The 18,951-nt window shown below is 47.9% G+C and overlaps 1 protein-coding gene across 1 annotated transcript in view; it reads right to left on the reverse strand.

Moving 5' to 3' along the window:
- LOC146193957 (testis-expressed protein 10) overlaps window positions 1-18,951 on the reverse strand; it is a 160,578-nt gene that overhangs the window by 8,725 nt on the left and 132,902 nt on the right. The window contains exons 14-15 of the mRNA XM_084602907.1: window positions 6,279-6,552; window positions 2,199-2,317 (exon numbers count right to left, since the gene is read on the reverse strand). Of these exons, the coding sequence (XP_084459033.1) occupies window positions 2,199-2,317; window positions 6,279-6,552 (393 nt within the window). The remainder of the gene's footprint in view (window positions 1-2,198; window positions 2,318-6,278; window positions 6,553-18,951) is intronic.

Consider the following 18,951-nt stretch of genomic DNA (forward strand, 5'->3'; position numbering starts at 1 on the left):
AGGCCAACGACCTAACTCTACAACTTGGGCACGAGTAATTTAAGTGCAGCAATGGATGGTTTTGCCGTTTTAAAGAACGCAATAATTTAACCTTTCTCACCGTCTGTGGTGAGAGCGGCAGCACTAACGAGAGCGTTGTCGAGGCTTGGAGAAACCACACATTGGCGCCGCTGCTTAGCGAGTACGGTGCAGACGACGTTTATAACCTGGACGAGGCTGCACTTTTTTTATAAGATGCTGCCAACAAAAACATTTGCAGTGAAGAACACCGCCATCAAGGGTAGGAAACAGGCCAAGGACAGGATTACTGTGCTGTTCGGCGCAAACATGTGCGGTAAACACAAGCTGCCGCTACTGGTCGTCGGGAAGACGGGGAAGCCTCACTGCTTGAAAAATGCGCGGCTGCCGCCAAAGGATGAACTCGTCTACAGGCACAATAAGAAAGCCTGGATGACAGATGCAATATTTGAAGAGTATGTGCGGCAACTTGACCACAAGTTCGCGGCCACGGGCAGGAATGTCCTATTTGTCGTCGACAACTGCCCGGCACATGGCGACATCCCACATCTCCAGGCCATCAGGATGGTATTTTTACCTCCGAACACCACTTCGATCTCACAGCCGATGGACCAAGGCGCCATTCACCACACTAGGAAGATTTATCGGTACCACCTGCTCAAGCGCATGCTCCTTTGCTACGACAATGGAAAGGAGTACTCCATCGACCTCCTCGGAGCCATATGCCTCATGGTGTACGCTTGGAAACAAGTGGAGCCCACATTGATCAGGCGGTGTTTTGAACACGCTGGTTTTTCCAGTGAAAGCACTGTTGATGCCGATGCAGACCACCCATGTACTACTACTCTTGACGAAGAAGGAGCAGAGTATTGCGACCGCATCAATGCGCTCTGCGCAGAGGATGAGTCCAACGCAGTCGGCTTCGCCGAGTATATCAATATTGAGAGCGAAGAGCAGACTGGCTACTCTGACTTGGAGAGTGAGATCACTGCTGGTACGAACATGCGCGATGACAGCGACGATAGCGACAACGACACCGACGAGCCTCCCCGAGAACCTGCTCTTGGTGAAGTTATCGGATAGCTGAACGTTATCCGCAGTTTTGTTGAGTGCCGCGGTGGAAGTTCAGAGATGTTTCGTCTATTTGACCAACTCGAGAGCATGACCTTAGGAGCCGCAAACTACCGGACGCGGCAAACCAGCATCTCTGATTACTTTCAGTAGCAATTCAAAATATGCCGAATAAAGGTAACACGTTCCTGCAACGAATGTTTTTGCTTAAGTCTTAATTCTTGGTGTGTTCGGTTAATTCGAAAACCCGCTTAATTCGAAGATTTCTCGCGGTCCCGATGACTTCGAATTAACGAGGTTGTACTGTATTTATGTATTATGTTCCACACTCCCCTTGTTTATGACAATTGTATTTAAATTAGGCCCAGCACAAAATGGGCTATATTGCCTCTGCGACCAGTGTGCTGCCTTTATTTAGCTACGACGGTTGATATAACGTGGATACTCAACTTGCAACATGCTGCCGGCCTGCTGAGCTCCTTCCGGTCGCTTAATCGAATTAGATCGGATCGTAATTTTTTGTAGACGACACCATTAATGGCCCACTGTATGGTGAAAACCCACGTTCAGTCCACTTTTAGACCAGAACATTGAGGCAGCTGGTTTGGAGCATTTCTGGAGCAATATTGCATTTTGGAGCAGGACGGAGCAAAGGGAGCAGCTCTTCTGCCTCTGCACTACTATGGATTATTAACACATGCAAAAAAAAGAAGAAAGTGCTCAACAAAAGTGAAAGTGCACCTGGCAACAGCAGCCACAGAACAAGGCAAGAAGCTGCCATCACCCATATCGTGACACACGTGTCTAATGAACCAAAGTGACTGTAATTAAGAAGACCAAATGCATATTAAACAAAGGGTCTGCCATGACTGGTGCAAAGTGCTACAGCTAGGCATCTGTCCCTCACAACCCCCTGCAGTCCTGTCCGTCCATTCGTGCGTGGTCTTGACGCCTCACCATCATCACTGAAACTAGAGCCCAACTGCAACAATAGAGCAATGGAATCAACCCACCACAGTGCCAAGCTAGCCCAAAGCAGTCTATAGTTCACAGCTAAGCACATTCAGGTAAGTTCACTCATGTGTTATTGGAAAAGAGAGTGTTCTCACCCCTGCCGCAGCGAGCATCTGCAAAGCCTGATTCCTGGCCGGCAGGCTGAGTATCCGGTGCTTGCTCAGCAGGCACAGAGCGCCGCAAACAATTTCGTGACACGACGCCGAAATGGGCACTGGAAGAGATATCATCATCATCATCAGCCTGACTATTAGTATAGTCAGGCAGGGCGAAGGCCTCTAACATATTTCTCCACTTAACCCTGTTCTGTGCTAGCTGCATCTACTTGACCCCTGTGAACTTGTTAACCTCATCCGCCCACCTAACTTTCTGCCGCCCCCTGCTGCGCTTTCCTTCTCTAGAGGTAACCCGAGCAGCAATGAAAACGAGAGGACATAAAAGAGGGAAGGCCACAACATCACCAGAAAACTCTCACTTGGGCAAAGCAGCACAGGCACAGTGAACATGTTACCACAGTGTACACCAACTCAAAATGGATCAAGATTCTTTAGTTTGCTTAAACCTGGCTACAACAAAAGTTTAAAATGTAACCAACTTTTCGTTCCATCTGGGCTTTCGCTAAAAGCAGTTTTCACATGAACACTCCAAATGACAATGCAGAACAGAAACCGGATTAAAAAGAGAATGTAAGAGAAATCACCTTGAAAATTTTATATGCAAATTCCCACTACTCAAGTCACAGAAGCAGTGAAACATTTCGCGATCGGGCTGATGGCATCACGTGAATGCGGCAGCAGCAGCCTCCACCACTGCAGTAGCCCACAAGACGCATCTACAAGGGGGAGAGGACGGGCAGGAGGCACTATAGCCAGTTTAAGAGAAAGCAGTCACGTTGCCCCCAGGTGAGGAGACATCTATGTCAATATCGAAGCTAAAAGGTTGTTAAGTTAGCATCAATAACTTTTTACGTCAATGTTTTTGGGAATAGTGCAGCCTTTTCCTCTTCTTTATACTTGAAAAATTTATTACCGTATTTACTCACGTGATGACTGCGCCCCGAACTTGCTGCCACGATTTATCATCTGCCAAGCCTAGCTGATGACTGCTTGCTCTGTCAGCCACCATTTTTATTGATGTCCCACACTGTTACAGCCACAGCCGCCTGCTGGTTGACCTACAGTCATTCCGCAGCAAACATGTCCTAGCGTGTTCCCGATTCTCTAAAAATGTGTGTTTGCCATTTTGCAAGTTGGCGGTGTGCTTTGTAGCTGTCTGTGAGTATAGGTGCCATTTCACCATGGGGCGGCATGCGAGTTTCAGAGCCGCATTCAAGCTCAAGGCTGTAGATTATGAGCTGGAGTATGCCAACCGCGCTGGTGGCAGGCGTTTTGGTGTCGACAAAATCTGAATATGTTGCCGGATATGTTATCGAGCAGTGTGAGAGGCTGATGGCTACTACCAAAGCCGGCCTTTTGCGGCTCCAAAACGGGAAAGTTCTCTCGCGTTGAGAAGGCGGTCCTTGAGAATGTTGAGGGACTTGTGCAAAGATGGTTGTGCAGTATCATTATAAATGATGCAAGCACAGATGCACAAAACGGAAGTTCTCAGCATCCCTGCTAAGAACCTCCGTGTTAGCGCCAGTTGCACAATGCGCTTTATGTGGCGGAATGGACTTTCACTGAGGTGGAAGATGTCGTTGTGCCAGCGGCTGCCATCCAGGTATGAAAACAAGGTGATAGACTTTCATCATTTGGTCACCTGTATCCGCGAAGACAGTGTTTAATTGTCGCAAATGAAAACACCGATCAACACATGCTCTGGTGTTTGCTGTGATGACTGACGGGCGGAAGCTGCCACCATACGCTATACTAAACAGTCTTCCATACGGAAGACTGTTTTGAAGGGAAACTTCCCCGCTGAATCCAGCTGCAAAATTGATGGTTGAATGGATAACGAGTGTTTGGGGACGAAGACCAGGAGAACTTCTGCATCCCTCACATCTTCTTTTGGACAGTTTCAGAAGCCATCCTGTGGACAGCATACGTGGTAAGCTTATAAAGCTAAGCACAGACGTTGCAATCATCCTGGGGAATCTAATATCGCTGCTTTAGCCTCTCGATGTGTCAGGAACGAAATGTTCAAAGGACAATGATCAAAGACTCTACACTGAGTGGATGGTGGCAGGCCAACATGATTTGACACCGAGCGGAAAAATCAGAAGACCATCCATGGAGGGTGCTTTGCTCGTGGATCACTGAAGCGTGCATTGGTATCCCTGACGCGGCAGTAGCCAAGAGCTTTAAAGACTGGCATATCTAGTGTGCTGAGTATAAGAGAAGATTGCTTTCTGTGGGACTGTGAAGATTCCCCCAGTGAAGACATTGCTGTTTCCGACTATGAATTGTGCACCAATGACAGTGAGGATTCAGACTCAGTATGTAATTATTGAATGACAAAAATAAAAAGGCAATGTGCAGTCATGTAATGCCTATGCAATGTGTGCATTTATTGCAAAGGTAAGTCTTAGCCAACTCTTATTTTTGGTTACGGTCATGACAGCTATTGTAAGAAGTCTGACTTGCAACTTATGTTTTCAGCGCTGAAAAATTTGTGAAAAACTTACCCTGCATAATGATCGCACCCCTAAATTTTGTTTTTTGCAAAAATAATGTGCAATCATCAGGCGACTAAGTATGGTACACCGAAATTCAAATAAAATGTCACTGTATCCCCGAGCATCCATCCCTGACCAAGACACCAATCACCAGGGTGCCCAGCCCCGAACACAAGTGTGTTAATCAGAACCAAGTTAATTCAGAAATACGGATAAGCATTTCTGTCAACACGCTCCCAGCCAACATCCATTAAAGGCTAAGACGTCGGACAGGCGCTATGGGTCTACAAATAGAAAAATAAATCATTAAGCGGGATTTTCTTTTTTTTTTCTTTTTTTTTTGCGACACTCGTCCATTTTACTGCCCATCAGTCATCAACGAAAGTACGCTGTCAGCTGCGATCGTTTGTCTCAAAAGGCATTTGCACTATCACACGTTCCAACAACTATGCAGCAGTGGATAGCGCTCGCCCCAAACGTGACATGATGAAGCGAATATACTGAAAATGAGGCTTGCAGAACCACATGCGCACTGGTACCCTAACATCGAAATCTATACACAACCGCCGTGGTGTTATCACTGCGCAGCATCTTGGCGTACTGCCAAAAAATAGGCAGTGGAATGTGACGGCAATGGCGCGAAATTAAGGGACCCAATAACTACTAACAATCTTTTTTTTTTTTTTTTAATTCTCAATGACAAAAGTGGGGGGTGGATTTATTATGCTAGGGGGTCGTTTCTCAAGTAAATACGGTATATTTACTATAATGCAAATGGTTCGTCATTTTTTTTGAAGCCAATGGATAATTCAAACATCAGATAATTCGTACTCTTTTCCTGGTCCTGTGAGGTCTTGTATTCAAATTTATGGCCCAATCATATAGGCTTCATTTTCCATTCCAAGCTTGCCGAGCACTTTTGTTAGCGAGGCTCCCAGTGGTGCAAAAAACAGCATTTGAAGGTAATGCCCTGTGTTTTAGTCAATCCAAGCTTCTATTTTCAATCTGCTTTTTCCATGGCCCAAATTTTGCCATTTCGTTCTGCGTTTATTTTTAGCTGTCTGCTGTAGTCCCGATAGCAGATCCTCATAGGCTAGAGAGGGTGCAAAGCAAGCATTCTAACTTGGGTATACACTCTACATTCATATTCTTGCCCGCTATGAGGCTGTGTCTTGAAATCAGTGTTATAGGCACTTTCGGTGGTGACTGCACCCCATCTTGCAAAAACATTAAATTCTTCTACTGCACAGGTGACAAGCAAACTTGGTAAGAAGCTTCTTTATTATATGCACAATCCAAAAAAAAAAATTAACAGGTTTTGTTGATGAAAATAGTGATCTTAGCCCCGCATCCCAAGTCACCTTACGTGCGATCCTTGGAACAGCCTTGATTCTTTGAGAGAGAGAGAGAGGGGGAGAGAGGAATGAAGTCTCACTGTCATTATAGCTATAACTATTGGCCACTGTATACCAAAACCCCACTGGTATCCTGCAGATCTTGCCTATGCAATTTTCACCATAAGCCAAGTAAGACTTCCGCCGAATGGCAACCAGGGACTTACAGTCGATGACCTGGCAGAACTGGCGGACTAGATCGGTGAAGACGGACGGGCAGCGCGCAGCGAGCCCGCCCACGGCCCGCAGCACTGCGGGCAGGGAGGCAGGCATCACCTTGGCCAGCTGTGCCGCGATGCACAGGAGCGAGGCGGCGCAGCCCACTGCCAGGGGGCCCCAAGGCGGCGCCAGGAGCCAGGGTGCCTGCTGGGCCGACCGCCGACGGCCCGCCAGGTGCACAAACAGCAGTGCCAACAGGCATGACATGTGCGGGTAGGTTTCCTGTGTGAAAAGAGAGACATTGGCCATGAGGAAATGAGGTGTCTCACTGGGCTACGGACTCTCAAACTGCACCATGAGAGGAGGGACAAAGGAAGTGTAGCAGAAATGGAGAGCTCCAGATCAACCTCCTGTTCATTAATGCAGAGCGGGACACCTCACTTTTCTTTTCAGCAGCATCTGGGGGGATTCATGATTAAATTGCGCGAAAAAAAACACTGACAGGGATAGAAAACACGTACACATATAGAGCGTAGAACTTCCAAGCATGCCTTTTATGCGCTCAAAACAACCACCCCATGACACAGCCGGGATCAAAAATAGATAATTATTGACAGATACGTGTACATGATGCGCAGATCCACCAGAGCGCCAATCTAAACTACACCAGTGTATGCAAGCTTACGCACCATTGAACCTTGATAAAAGGATAACAGGGAACCGGAAGAATAAAAACCCTGAAAATGAAGATACTACCAATACCACGAATGAGGGCATCAACAAAACGCTGTATTACTAGCGAAACTTACTCAGCCAAATGGGATGAGACGCGGAACCGACAGTAACAGCAGAAAACGATGAAGGTGCAAAGCCACTAAAAGACATAACATACGCTGAAAAGAACTAAGATCTAAGAAAACTGCCGAGGCTAAAACCGTGAAACTGAGAGTGAATGATGGAGACAACAATAAACAAATGTAAAGGTGACACGAGCAATTAAAAGGCAAAAAAACAGGCTAAAATCTAAGAAGGATGGAAAAAAACAATTAACAAGAGTACAGGTGCAGGTTTAAAAAGGACAGTTTAAAGTGTTCTTTTCTAAATAAGAGATTTCTTATCAGAAAGCATAATGGACGGTGTGTCACACAATTCTTCGAATTCTTTGCGATTAGGAACACCTCAATTATCTCCCTTTCCATTTCAGTTCTAGCGGTAAGAACTCTGTGCTTTCAAAAATCAGTTTTTTCGCACTTCTTACAATGTAAAGCTAAATTTCCTCCTGAGTTGGTCGAAAGGTTGCGAACATGTTCAGCTGCCCTCTCATTGAAATATCGCCCGGTTTGACCGATGTACATCTTGCCACAGGAAAATGGCACCTGATAACTTCTCTGGCACATTCCGTGCCCTCAAGGCTGTGATTTGAGGTGCATTTTCGCTGTCTATCGTCTCGGTTCACGATTGCACACAGTTTAGCGAGCTTACACGGCACCGCAAACACGAGTCAGACGCCATACCTTCCTGCAACTTTCTTTAAATTGCGAGACACTCGGTGCAGGTAAGGCATAACACACACTGGTTTTCGGTCTTCGTTCATTTGGCGGTTCGTATTCTTCATCCTCTGTAGCAGACTTTCACAAACACAGGCTATCAGTTGTGGCAGATACCCAGCAGCATACATCTTCTCAATCTGACGGTCAAGACTTCAACCCATTCTGTGCTCACAGGACTTTTCTAGGGCCGAATGGCAGGCAAGGTGAACAATCGCTCTTTTAACCAACTTTGAATGTGCACTGTCAAAGGGTAGTAACTGCTTGTTCATTCTGGGGTTGTATGACCAACAGATATGCGAGGGCATAAATTCTAGATTAATATCCAGAAACTGGATTTGGTTGCCTTTGGGCAATTCATATGTAAAATTAGGCCCTTTTCCTTCACACCTGAAAATATTAAGGACAATACTAACTAATTTAGGCAGACTAGAGTTAGAAGAGAGGTTTAACATCACAAGATAATCATCAATGTACCGAGATATCCGCACAATGCGTTGGTCGGAGAGACAACTTTTCAAGCGCTGGTCCAGAGAAGCGAAAAAAATACTATATAAAACTGGTGCCACAGATGAGCCTATGCATATACCACTTTTCTGAATGTAAAATTGTCCTTTGTGGCAAATCGCGGTCGATGCAAGGTAAAATTTCAACAGATGTGTGTACGTGTTTTCTGTCTCCGTTTTTTTCGCGCAGTTTAATCTCCTTGTAGGACTTCATCCTTGTTGCATATTATAACCAGCAGGGGGCCATGGTCATCTGTACATCAGCGCCACCACAATGATATAAATAGCCTGCCCAGGTAGGGAGATGCGCTCTTTGGTGTTCCGTGTGTGTACCGACAAGCTGCCGACAATAAACCTGTTTCACCAGCATCTGGCGACGAGGATACCACGAACTTGCTGGCCCTGACTCAAGCAGCAAAACGCAGCAGCCGTGATGAACGCCATCCAAGAATCAGCACCGCCTATTGGGCATCTGTCGGAATTCTGCACCACGACAGATAACATGCCTATCTAACTTCAGCGATTCGAGGCCTTCGCGAGAGTAAATAAGCTGAACGAGCAAAGCAAGACAAATGTGCTTATTACTATAGGGAACCAAAGCTGGAGTTTGCTTTGCGACACCAGCGCTCGGTTTCCAGTGGAGCGAAGAGGAACTACAAAACCTACGCGAATCCGCGCGCGCGCTGCGCGCGGCTGTCTGCGGAGTCTGCGCAGCCCGCTCGCTCGGGAGCGCGTGCTACAGGCAGCCGCACGTGCACGCGGAGCGGGAGAATGAGAGTGAGGACGAGGGGGGATGGACGCGCGTCTGCGCGGGCAAAGCCGGCGCTCTTTGCCAGTGGGGTTCCTAATTTTTTTTTTTTTCTGTGGCCCGGCTTACATAGAGGCTGGCTGGAAGCATGTTTTTATTGGTGCCTTCGAAAGCGAGAAATTATGATTATTTGATCATCGCGGACAATGTTTTCAAGAGCGCTTGTTGGCAGAATCGGACATTCAAAAAAACAACAACAAACAAACGCGAATTCGCTGCTCGAAGGCAGAGGCAAGCGAGAGGTATTTTGAAGGACTTGAGGTGGCATCTTTTGATGTCTCTGTCCATGTTGTTCACAAAATGAAGGGTCCAGCCATCTCACTGAGAATTGATACGCGTGTACACAGTGACGAGTGCTCCGGGCACTGGTTGGGGAGCTTCCTTTCCATTTGTGACTGCTCAGTTGAAAGGGGCCTGTTCAGCTCTTTGGGGACACGTTTTAGGCGATGCTACCGGCGCCGTGGTGCCTACTTTCGGCGCGTACAAAAACACAAAGCATGCCACCTTACCCTTTGGTTCCTGCTGACAGCGGTCAGGAGGCGTTCGCTCCTGAGGCACTGACATCCGAAATCAATGACCTATCTACATTTAACGATGAGGGGTTTCTTAACAACATAGATCACTGACGAGAAGCTGAGGCATGCCATTTTTGCGGGCAGTTTCCTCTCTCCACGAGACGAAGAGCGAGGAAATGCCTGACGACTTTCCACGCAGGCGGGGACATCTCTCCACGGAAACCTTTGTATTCTTAATTCCATAGCTACGCTGTGCAATTCCTAGTTCAGTTACCTCCTCTAGCATATGTGCAGTTTTGAGCTCCCGAAGCATGATCGCGTATAAGGATAGATCGAACGATTGACGTATGTGTTTTTCCGTTATAAGCGCCAAGTGATGGCATCAATGACATATATCTGTTTCTTGAGGCCAACTTGGTTCCGCGATGGCTGCTGCAGCACCGCCAGTTACAAACAGAGGTGCGAGATACGAGCGGTATGAGATATCTAAAAAAAAAGCCGACAACCATTCCGTTACCATTTCTACACAAGTTTTGCGAAAAAGCGCCCGTCACTTTTTCATTCCATTTTTTTTCCCTTTGTTGGAGCGCGACGGCAGCCAGAACGCGGCCGGAGGAGGACAGAAACAACCGAGCGCGCGCGCGCAAACACGTGCTGGAAAGCAGCGCGGACCAGACAACAGCATGCTTTTCGATGCAGCGGGGAGCAGACGACGCGGCCGCGTTGTGCGGAGATTTTGGCGGGGTCTCAATGGAGGCGCTGACGCACAGAGCAGCGCAGTGCCCCCTGGCCCAGGTTTTCTCCCCTATACTGGGTGACGGCACATATACCATGTAAAGAATATATAACGAAAATGAAGAACCAACAATCCTGTAGCTCGACTTCAGAAACGAAAAAGGGCCTATAATCTGAACACAAAGCAGAGAAGAAATGCCGAGCTCTTGCTCCCGAAAGAGCAGCCAGCAAAAGTCAGCGCGTTCCTAGGTTTCAAGTTACAAACCGAAGACGGCATGGTCCACTTTCCTGGAACGACCGGGGAACGCGCGATTGGAAACAAGGGTCAGCGTGGGACCCCGCTGAGGAGGAGGAGGAGCCTGGGCCGGCGACGAGGAGGCTGTGTGCACGTGCGGGAGAGGAGGAAGAGGGGACGAGACAGTGTGGAACGCACACTTCGTCGGAGAAAGACGCGTGTAACCTTTGCTGAATATATCCAGTGTTTTTGTTACCGTTAAAGAGTTTTTGTCCGCGTGTGATTTCTTCACTTTTATTCGAATCCCCTAAAGTTCAAAGCTGTAGTAACAAAGTTCAATCTAATATAAAATCAACAACTACAACATGGTGCCGATACCCGGGATGAGAAGATAATGGCGAAACCCGAAAAGACCGCGACGGACCAAAATGGAAAAGCTCAAAGCGAAGAGGCGAAGTCGACGAAGGCAGAACACGATTATCATCAACGAGGCCACAACAGCATTGCAGACAGCCAACGTCCAACAGTTGACAGCTCTGCTTCACAGACTGGAAGTCAGCAATGATGAGCTGCGGAAGATCAACGACGAGTTGGAGAACTATCAACCGGAGGAAGCATTCGAGACCGAGTTTACAGAAAGCGTCGAATACGATGACCGGGCCATAAACCTCATCGGCCAACTGAGGGCTTGGATCGCAGCTTCACAACAGACTGCGTCCGAACAGAACGCCGAATTGACGCAAGCGTCCGTGCTGACGCTCAGACTCACTGCAATCAGGCTTCCGAAGCTGCAGCTCCAGTCTTTCAATGGTGAGCTTGCCAACTGGCAGTCTTTTTGGGAATGTTTCCACTAAGCGGTGCATGATAATCAGGCCCTGTCCAAAACGGAGAAGTTCCACTACTTAAAGAGCCTCCTCACCGGGCCTGCTGCGTCGGCAGTTAAAGGGTTACAAGCGACTGAGGCCTGCTATGAAGACGCTATACAGATACTGCAGCGCCGTTTCGGAGACAAGGGGCTAATCGAACAAGAACACCTTGCCGAATTAAGGACGCTACCGCCGGTGCCGTCATCAGGAGATGTCAGAGGACTCCGCCGGCTCTACGATCACGTTCAAGCCCACATTTGCGGGCTAACGGCTCTCGGAGTGACCAAGAATGCCTATTGCGCCATGCTTTGAGACATTATTCTAACGGCGCTGCCGCGAGACAAGGTGGTGGAGTTTCACCGCCTGGCAAGCCGAGCGACCAAGACAGATGTATTGTCGCCCCCCGATAGTAGTCCCGCGTCACCAGCGCAGCAGTCCTCCACCTCAACGCAGGCAGCAGACAGATCAGAGAGAAGGCTAGAGGAGGTACTACATTTTCTGCTGGTAGAAACAGAGTGTCGAGAGCGATGTAGGCAAGGTCCCGCCTTTGAGAAGCCTTCTTACAAGGAAAACCTCGGCAAACGCGCCAGGCAGCCGACTCCGAGTGCCGCTGTTCTTTATGCGCAAACAGAGAAGACAGAAAAATGCGCATTCTGCGATTCGAACAGGCATGGCACAGAGATCTGCACGGCTGCACTGACGAACGAAGAAAAAATAGAAAAACTTGCCAGGACGAAAAGGTGCTTTCGATGCACAAGCTGGAGACACGGAGCAAAAGACTGCAGGCGAAAGATAAAATGCGGGAATGGTGAGAAAAGGCACGCTACCTCAATGTGTAATCCTAATTGGGCAGCGATCAAAACTGACGTGACAACAGAGGTCACCGCCACTAATGTGCATGCAGAAGCCAAAACAGAAGAAACGAAAGAGATGACACTGCAGACTTTCCGTGCCTTTGCTTTGGGGAGCACCAAATACAGCTACATCCGGGGCGTCATGGACGGTGGAAGTCAAAAAACGTTCATTCGAGCAGATATCTCAAAAACACTTGATTTGGAGGTTTTAGGAAAGGCTGAATTCCACCTAAACACCTTTGGTGCTGAGGCCGCGCAAGTCCAAAGCTGCAGGCTGGTAGAAGTTCGCCTTCGGAGCCAATACGGAGATCACGAAATAGCAATAGAGGCTATTGAGGTGCCCTTCATATGCAAGGACGTCAGGCAGGTGCCCACAGATCACAATTTTGTGCAAAAGATGGAAGTTCGAGGAGCACTGCTCGCAGACAGACTGATCCATCCGGGCATGTCTTCAATTCCAGGTATTGGGTTCCTAATTGGAGCCGACCACCTCTGGAAATTTCAAACGGTCAAACGGGAGAGGTGCAAAGATGCAACGGAAATGAAGGATTAGCTGCGGTGAATACAGTCGAACCCGGTTATATCGAACCCGGATATATCGAATTTTCGTTATATCGAACTCATGGAATATCCCCTTGAAAATCCCATGCAAAAGTATAGGAACGCCGCGTCATATATCGAACTTAAATTCACCGGTCGTTCGATATATCGAACTCTGCACCACGCACTGGAAAGTGTGCCTTCCCCAAAAACGATCGCATCACCCTTGGCCGTTTGCCACGTGACGTTTTCAAGCCATGCGCGGAAGGAATGAGAAGGAACAGTTCGGTGACGGTCTGGGCAGCGGCGCGCCCATTCCCCAAAGGCGCGCGTATCTGCAGTTATCGTTTCCCGCGCGCCAACACATGACGTTTGCAAGCCATGTGCGTGGGTGTGCCCATTCTTTTGCCGAGCTACCTCCCTCCTTCAGCCCGCGCTATGCATGCGCCAAGCCAGCTCAACCAGTTTTCAGACAGACGTCGGACGCTTTCTCCAGCGTGTGTTGCGAACAACCCTCTGCGCGCGGCGGCTGACGTGGCTATGGCGCCTGCGGACGTTAAGAAGCGGCAGCTCTCTCTTTGCCTTTTTTTTTTCTTGAGTCATCCTTTCTTATCGTTGTGCTGTTCTAATGTTAAACGGCGGCATTTCTTTTTTTCTTTTTTTTTTTTTTTTTCGCGGGAGTCGTTTATCCTGCATGTATGAATCAACGAAAGCAGGCGGTCAGCTGCTGCGATCATGACGCCCGCCCCAAGCGCGGCGTGGCTTGTGCAATCAAGCTATCACGGGCACTCTGCCAAGTTCGCTTCCCGCCACCGCAGGAGCTACCTAAAGATAAACGCGCCCGGACGTTATCGCTGCGCAGCATCTTGGCGCGCTGCCAAGAAATGAGCTGTGGATGAGACCACGAAACGGAGTGACGCGCGCCATCGACATGCAAGCGAAAACGCTCGCGATTTCTGCCGCGGCGACACAGAAACCTTGTTTTGAGCTGCCATGGTGACTCGAGCGGTGAGAGGGACGCAGTTCCAACAAGTTTGAAATTTTTCGCTCTGTCGCTGCCGCTCGCCGCTGAGATCGCTCAATCGCTTGCATGTGAGCGAGCTGGCCTTTACGCATTTTTTTTTTCAAATTCTCGGGTGCAAAAATGGAGGGTGGGTTCATTACGCGAGTGGGTTGATTATGCAACAAATACGGTATTGTTTTTTCGCATCATAAGTGCCGTCACAAGCCGATTTCTGTATATTGAATTATCGATATATCTAACTACTTCGCGATCCCCTTCGAGTTCGATATATCCGGGTTCGACTGTATACGCGTGTATGCGACCGCTCGTTTGCAATCCTGATCGGCTTTACAAGTGTCACTTGCATCATTTAAAGCATTACTTCACGTCCCTCTGACTGGGATCTAGCTCACAGAACCTGCTATCACTTAAAACAGCAGGTTTGTTTGCGTGCTATGGAGCCTTGTTAGCTTGAAGGATAAGCTTATGCTTCGATGGAGGACACGGGAGAAGGAGCAATGCATGTATAACGAACGCTATAGTTCAAATACATTCTTTGAAACCTTTTGCACGTAGGTTGCATTTACCATTGTGTATCATGATTTAAGACAAGGGAATGATTACCGAAACTACTTTTCACAGTCATACGAAATCGTAGTACTTGGTGCAGAGAGCAATACGGCTGTCTAGTGCACCTGAGGTGCGTGTTTCATGCTGAAAAAGCCGCTGCCAAGCCCGCGGAGTCTAGTAAAGCAAGAAAAGATACATCCCACTAGTGTGTTATGCTCACATCGAGCCCGTTTCGAAAGATGTTATCACGTGATAATGCATCCGAAGTCTGATCTGCGTCCAGAGTGCACAGCTCAGGTTTGCATTCTGTGCCTTCATACCTGCCAGCGCGGCCGATAAAATAATGAAGCGTGAGCTTCCCTTTTGTGTATTTTGTCAAGTCACCCGATGGTTCGCAAATTGACAGCCACCTGAAATTCAGTTGATTTTGTAAATACGCCGATTTCTTGTTTATTCCCTCTGTCAGACAGTAGACATTTGAAGCCTTAATCTCATATGAAAGCGCTGTCATGGGAAGCTTCGAGGAACTCGGAGGAAGAAGAACTCTGCTGAAAGGAAAACAAATTTGAAAAGTCAACTCACATTACTGCGAAGTGTCTGTGCTTGGTGCAACTGGCTGTGTTCATAAAGTCAGATTTATTCAAGTGGATGCAGCTAGCACAGAACCGGGTTAAGTGGAGAAATATGGGAGAGGCCTTCGCCCTGCAGTGGGTATATTCAGGCTGATGATGATGATTGTATTATATATTATATTATATCATATTATATACCCCGCTGGATGGCGCAGTGGTTACGGCGCTCGACTACTGCACCCAAGGACGCGGGATCGAATCCCGGCCTCGGCGGCCGCTTTTCGGTGGAGGCGAAAAGCAAGGCACCCGCGTGCTGTGCGATGTCAGTGCTCGTTAAAGAACCCCAGGTGGTCGAAATTTCCGGAGTCCTCCACTATGGCGTCTCTCGTAGCCTGAGTCGCTTTGGGACATTAAACCCCACAAACCAAACCAGACTTATATTATATAATACAGTCGAACCCGGTTATATCGAACTCACGGAATATCCCCTTGAAAATCCCATGTAAAAGTATAGGAAAGCCGCGTCATATATCGAACTCAATTTCACCGGTCGTTCGATACATCGAACTCCGCACCACGCACTGGAAAGTGTGCCTTCCCCAAAGACGATCGCATCACCCTTGGCCATTTGCCGCGTGACGTTTTCAAGCCACGCGCGGAAGGAATGAGAGGGGACAGTTCTGGACAGCGCCGCGCCCATTCCCCAAAGGCGCGCGCATCTGCAGTTATCGTTTCCCGCGCGCCAACACATTACGTTTGCAAGCCATGTGCGTGGGTGCGCCCATTCTTTTGCTGAGCAATCTCTCTCCTCCAGCACGGGCTACCCAGCTCAGCCCGTTTTCAGACAGAGGTCGAACGCTTTCTCCAGCGTGTGTTGCGAACCCTCTGCGCGCGGCGCTGACGTGGCTATGGCGGCTGCGGACGTTAAGAAGCGGCAGGCTTCTTTTTTTTTTGGCGCGTTTATCTTTGCATGTATGAATCAACGGAAACATGCGGCCTGCTGCTGCGATCATGACGCCCGCCCCAAGCGCGGCGTGATAAATCGAACCAGGCTTGTGCAACCAAGCCATCACGGGCACTCTGCCAAGTTCGCTCCCGGCCACCGGAGGAGCTATAAAAAGATAAACGCACCCTGACGTTATCGCTGCGCAGCATCTTGGCACGCTGCCAAGAAATGAGCTGTGGATGCGACGACCGAAACGGAGTGACGCGCGCCATCCACATGCAAGCGAAAACGCTCGCGATTTCTGTTTCTGCCGCAGCGACACAGAAACTTGTATTGAGCTGTGGTGGTGGCTCGAGCGGCAGGAGGGACGCAGCTCCAACAAGTTTGAAATTTTTCGCTCTGTCGCTGCCGCTCGTCGCTGAGATCGCTCAATCACTTAGATGTGAGCGAGCTGGTCTTAACGCATTTTTTTTCTTTTTTCAAATTCTCGGGTGCAAAAGTGGAGGGTGGGTTCATTATGCGAGTGGGTTGATTACGCGACACATGCAGTATCGTTTTTTGGCATCGTAAGTGCAGTCACAAGCCGATTTTTGTATATCGAATTATCGATATATCGAACTATTTTGCAATCCCCTTCGAGTTCGATATATCCGGGTTCGACTGTACTGTTATAAAAAATTAAGGGGACACTTAAGCTCAGTTGTTAAGGGTATGACGCGATAGCGTCTCTTTCATCACACACACGATGTTTTCTTTCTCCACGTTTTAAATTTCTAGCTTTTATTTATTTTATATTTTTATCATTTGCTTCTTTATTTTATTTAATGTTTTATATTTTTGCACACCAATACTCGAGTCAGCAACAATCGTCTTTCCACTCTGAGTAATTTGACGCCTCTAAATGCATTCTTCAATTATTTCAATTAATCAATTACACATTCTAAATTTTCTTCATTAGCATCACCAAGCACTGGTTTTTCATTCTAGCATTTTGACACCTTTAAACCCTCAATTTCCATGTTTTCTTTTTTCTTTATTTCATCAATTGATCAAATAATTACAAATATTTTATTAACTCATCATTGCCTATCGCACACCAATCTTCACTCACTGGAAGCAGAAATTACCATGACACATTTTTTTTTTATGCAGCCCCCTATTATTTCCGAGACCCGTGCCAACTACTGCGTTGACGGCATAGGCAGGAAAGTGCTAAGCGCCATTCCAACTTACGTCAAATTACGCACGATTATTTCATTTCAAAATAAATTGCTTCCTCGCTCATTTCACCAACAAGTATCTACCAGTGGCATGAGCGACGGTAATGCACAAACCAAGCAAACAAACTCGCGATCATCTCTCATAGTCGTTCAAGTAAATAGCAAAGGCACACAGACAAAAAAAATTCTGCACATTACAAAACTCTGGATATAGGGATGACGCTGCGCGGGTCGACGAGGGGCCCATGCAAGACTCGTAGGGCAGTTTGTAACTGCGCTCGGCAGCGCGGTCGGTGGGCCCTGCTGCGCCTCGACTGTCATAATACGCTTCTTGGCGTCGCTAACAGACACCACCAGGGACAGAAGAGAGGTCCAAGCACAGCACACTAGGTTAAAGTGTGAAAAGCGCGGACAGAACGGCGGGCACTTATGGACGGATACGAAGCGAACCAAAGCGAACGAATGGCGCGAACAAAATATGGCTGCCAGCGCGGGAACAGCGTGCCGCTCATGGTTACCAGACTTACTTTTGTAAACCCTTTATTGGAACTATAAAATGATTTGTGGGCTCTATTGTTTTGAAGCAGGGAGCACAACCTGTATTCTGTAAAGACAGGCCAGTGCCGTATGCCCTGAAAGACGAAGATGAAAAAGAGTTGAAGGAATTAAAAGCGGCAGGTGTGTTGTACCCGGTATGCGAAAGCCAATGGGCAACGCCCGTTGTAGCAGTTCTGAAGAGTGACGGAGAATCCGCCGGGCTATGTGGCGACTACCACGTGTCCCTAAACCTGCGTATAACCGTAGCTCATTACCCGCTGCAGTTGCTGGAGGATGTGTTTGCGTCATTGGCAGGGGGGGGCTTGTTTCAGTGTACTGGATTTATCGAAGGCGTACTTGCAACTTGAAATGGATAGCCCTTCGCAAGAGTTGCTAACGATAAACACACACCTCGGCCTTTTTCACTTCAGGCGTTTACCGTTTGGTGTCACGAGCGCCCCTGCCATTTTCCAATCGGTAATGGATCGGATATTGGTTGGCTTGGAGGGTACAGTGTGCTATCTTTATGATGTTATCATAATAGGAAAGACTGAACACAAGTGCTTGAGACGTACTGAACAGGTGCTACAGAGTCTACGAACGCATGGCATACATGGCAACGCCGATAAATTCCAATTTATGAAACACCACGTCTGTTACCTAGGTCATGAAATCGATGCAGCGGGCATTCATCCTACGGAAGATAAAGTAGATGCCATATTGAAGGCCCCAACCCCGACTAGTGTTTCTGAGCTAAAGGCTTTCCTAGGACTAGGAGTGGTGAATTTTTACGCTAGGTTCCTTTCTTAAACAGCAACGATCTTAGAACCACTACGCAAGCTGCTCAGAAAAGATTGTTCGTGGAAGTGGACAAAAGTGTGTGAAAGCAGCTTTCAGAAATGCAAGTTGCTTCTAAGCGAGGAGTTTGTGCTAGCTTTGTACGATGGCAACATTGTATGATGGCAACAAACTGCTCCGCCTAACGTGTGCTCGCACATACTGAGGGTCACGACTAGACACCGATCGCTTTTGCATCTCGCACGCTTACAGCGATCGAAAGAAACTATGCACAAATTGAGCGCGAAGCTTTAGCCATAATCTTTGGCATTAAAAAGTTTCACAAGTAATTGCTCGGTAGGCAGTTCGAAATAGTGACTGATCATCAGCCACTGAAGCAGTTGTTTGATTCGAGGAGACACGGCAGTCAAATAGAGATTGCAAAAGTGC

This window comes from Amblyomma maculatum, chromosome 4 (assembly GCF_055883805.1).
Source record: "Amblyomma maculatum isolate TAMU_Amacu chromosome 4, ASM5588380v1, whole genome shotgun sequence".
NCBI lineage: Eukaryota > Metazoa > Arthropoda > Arachnida > Ixodida > Ixodidae > Amblyomma > Amblyomma maculatum.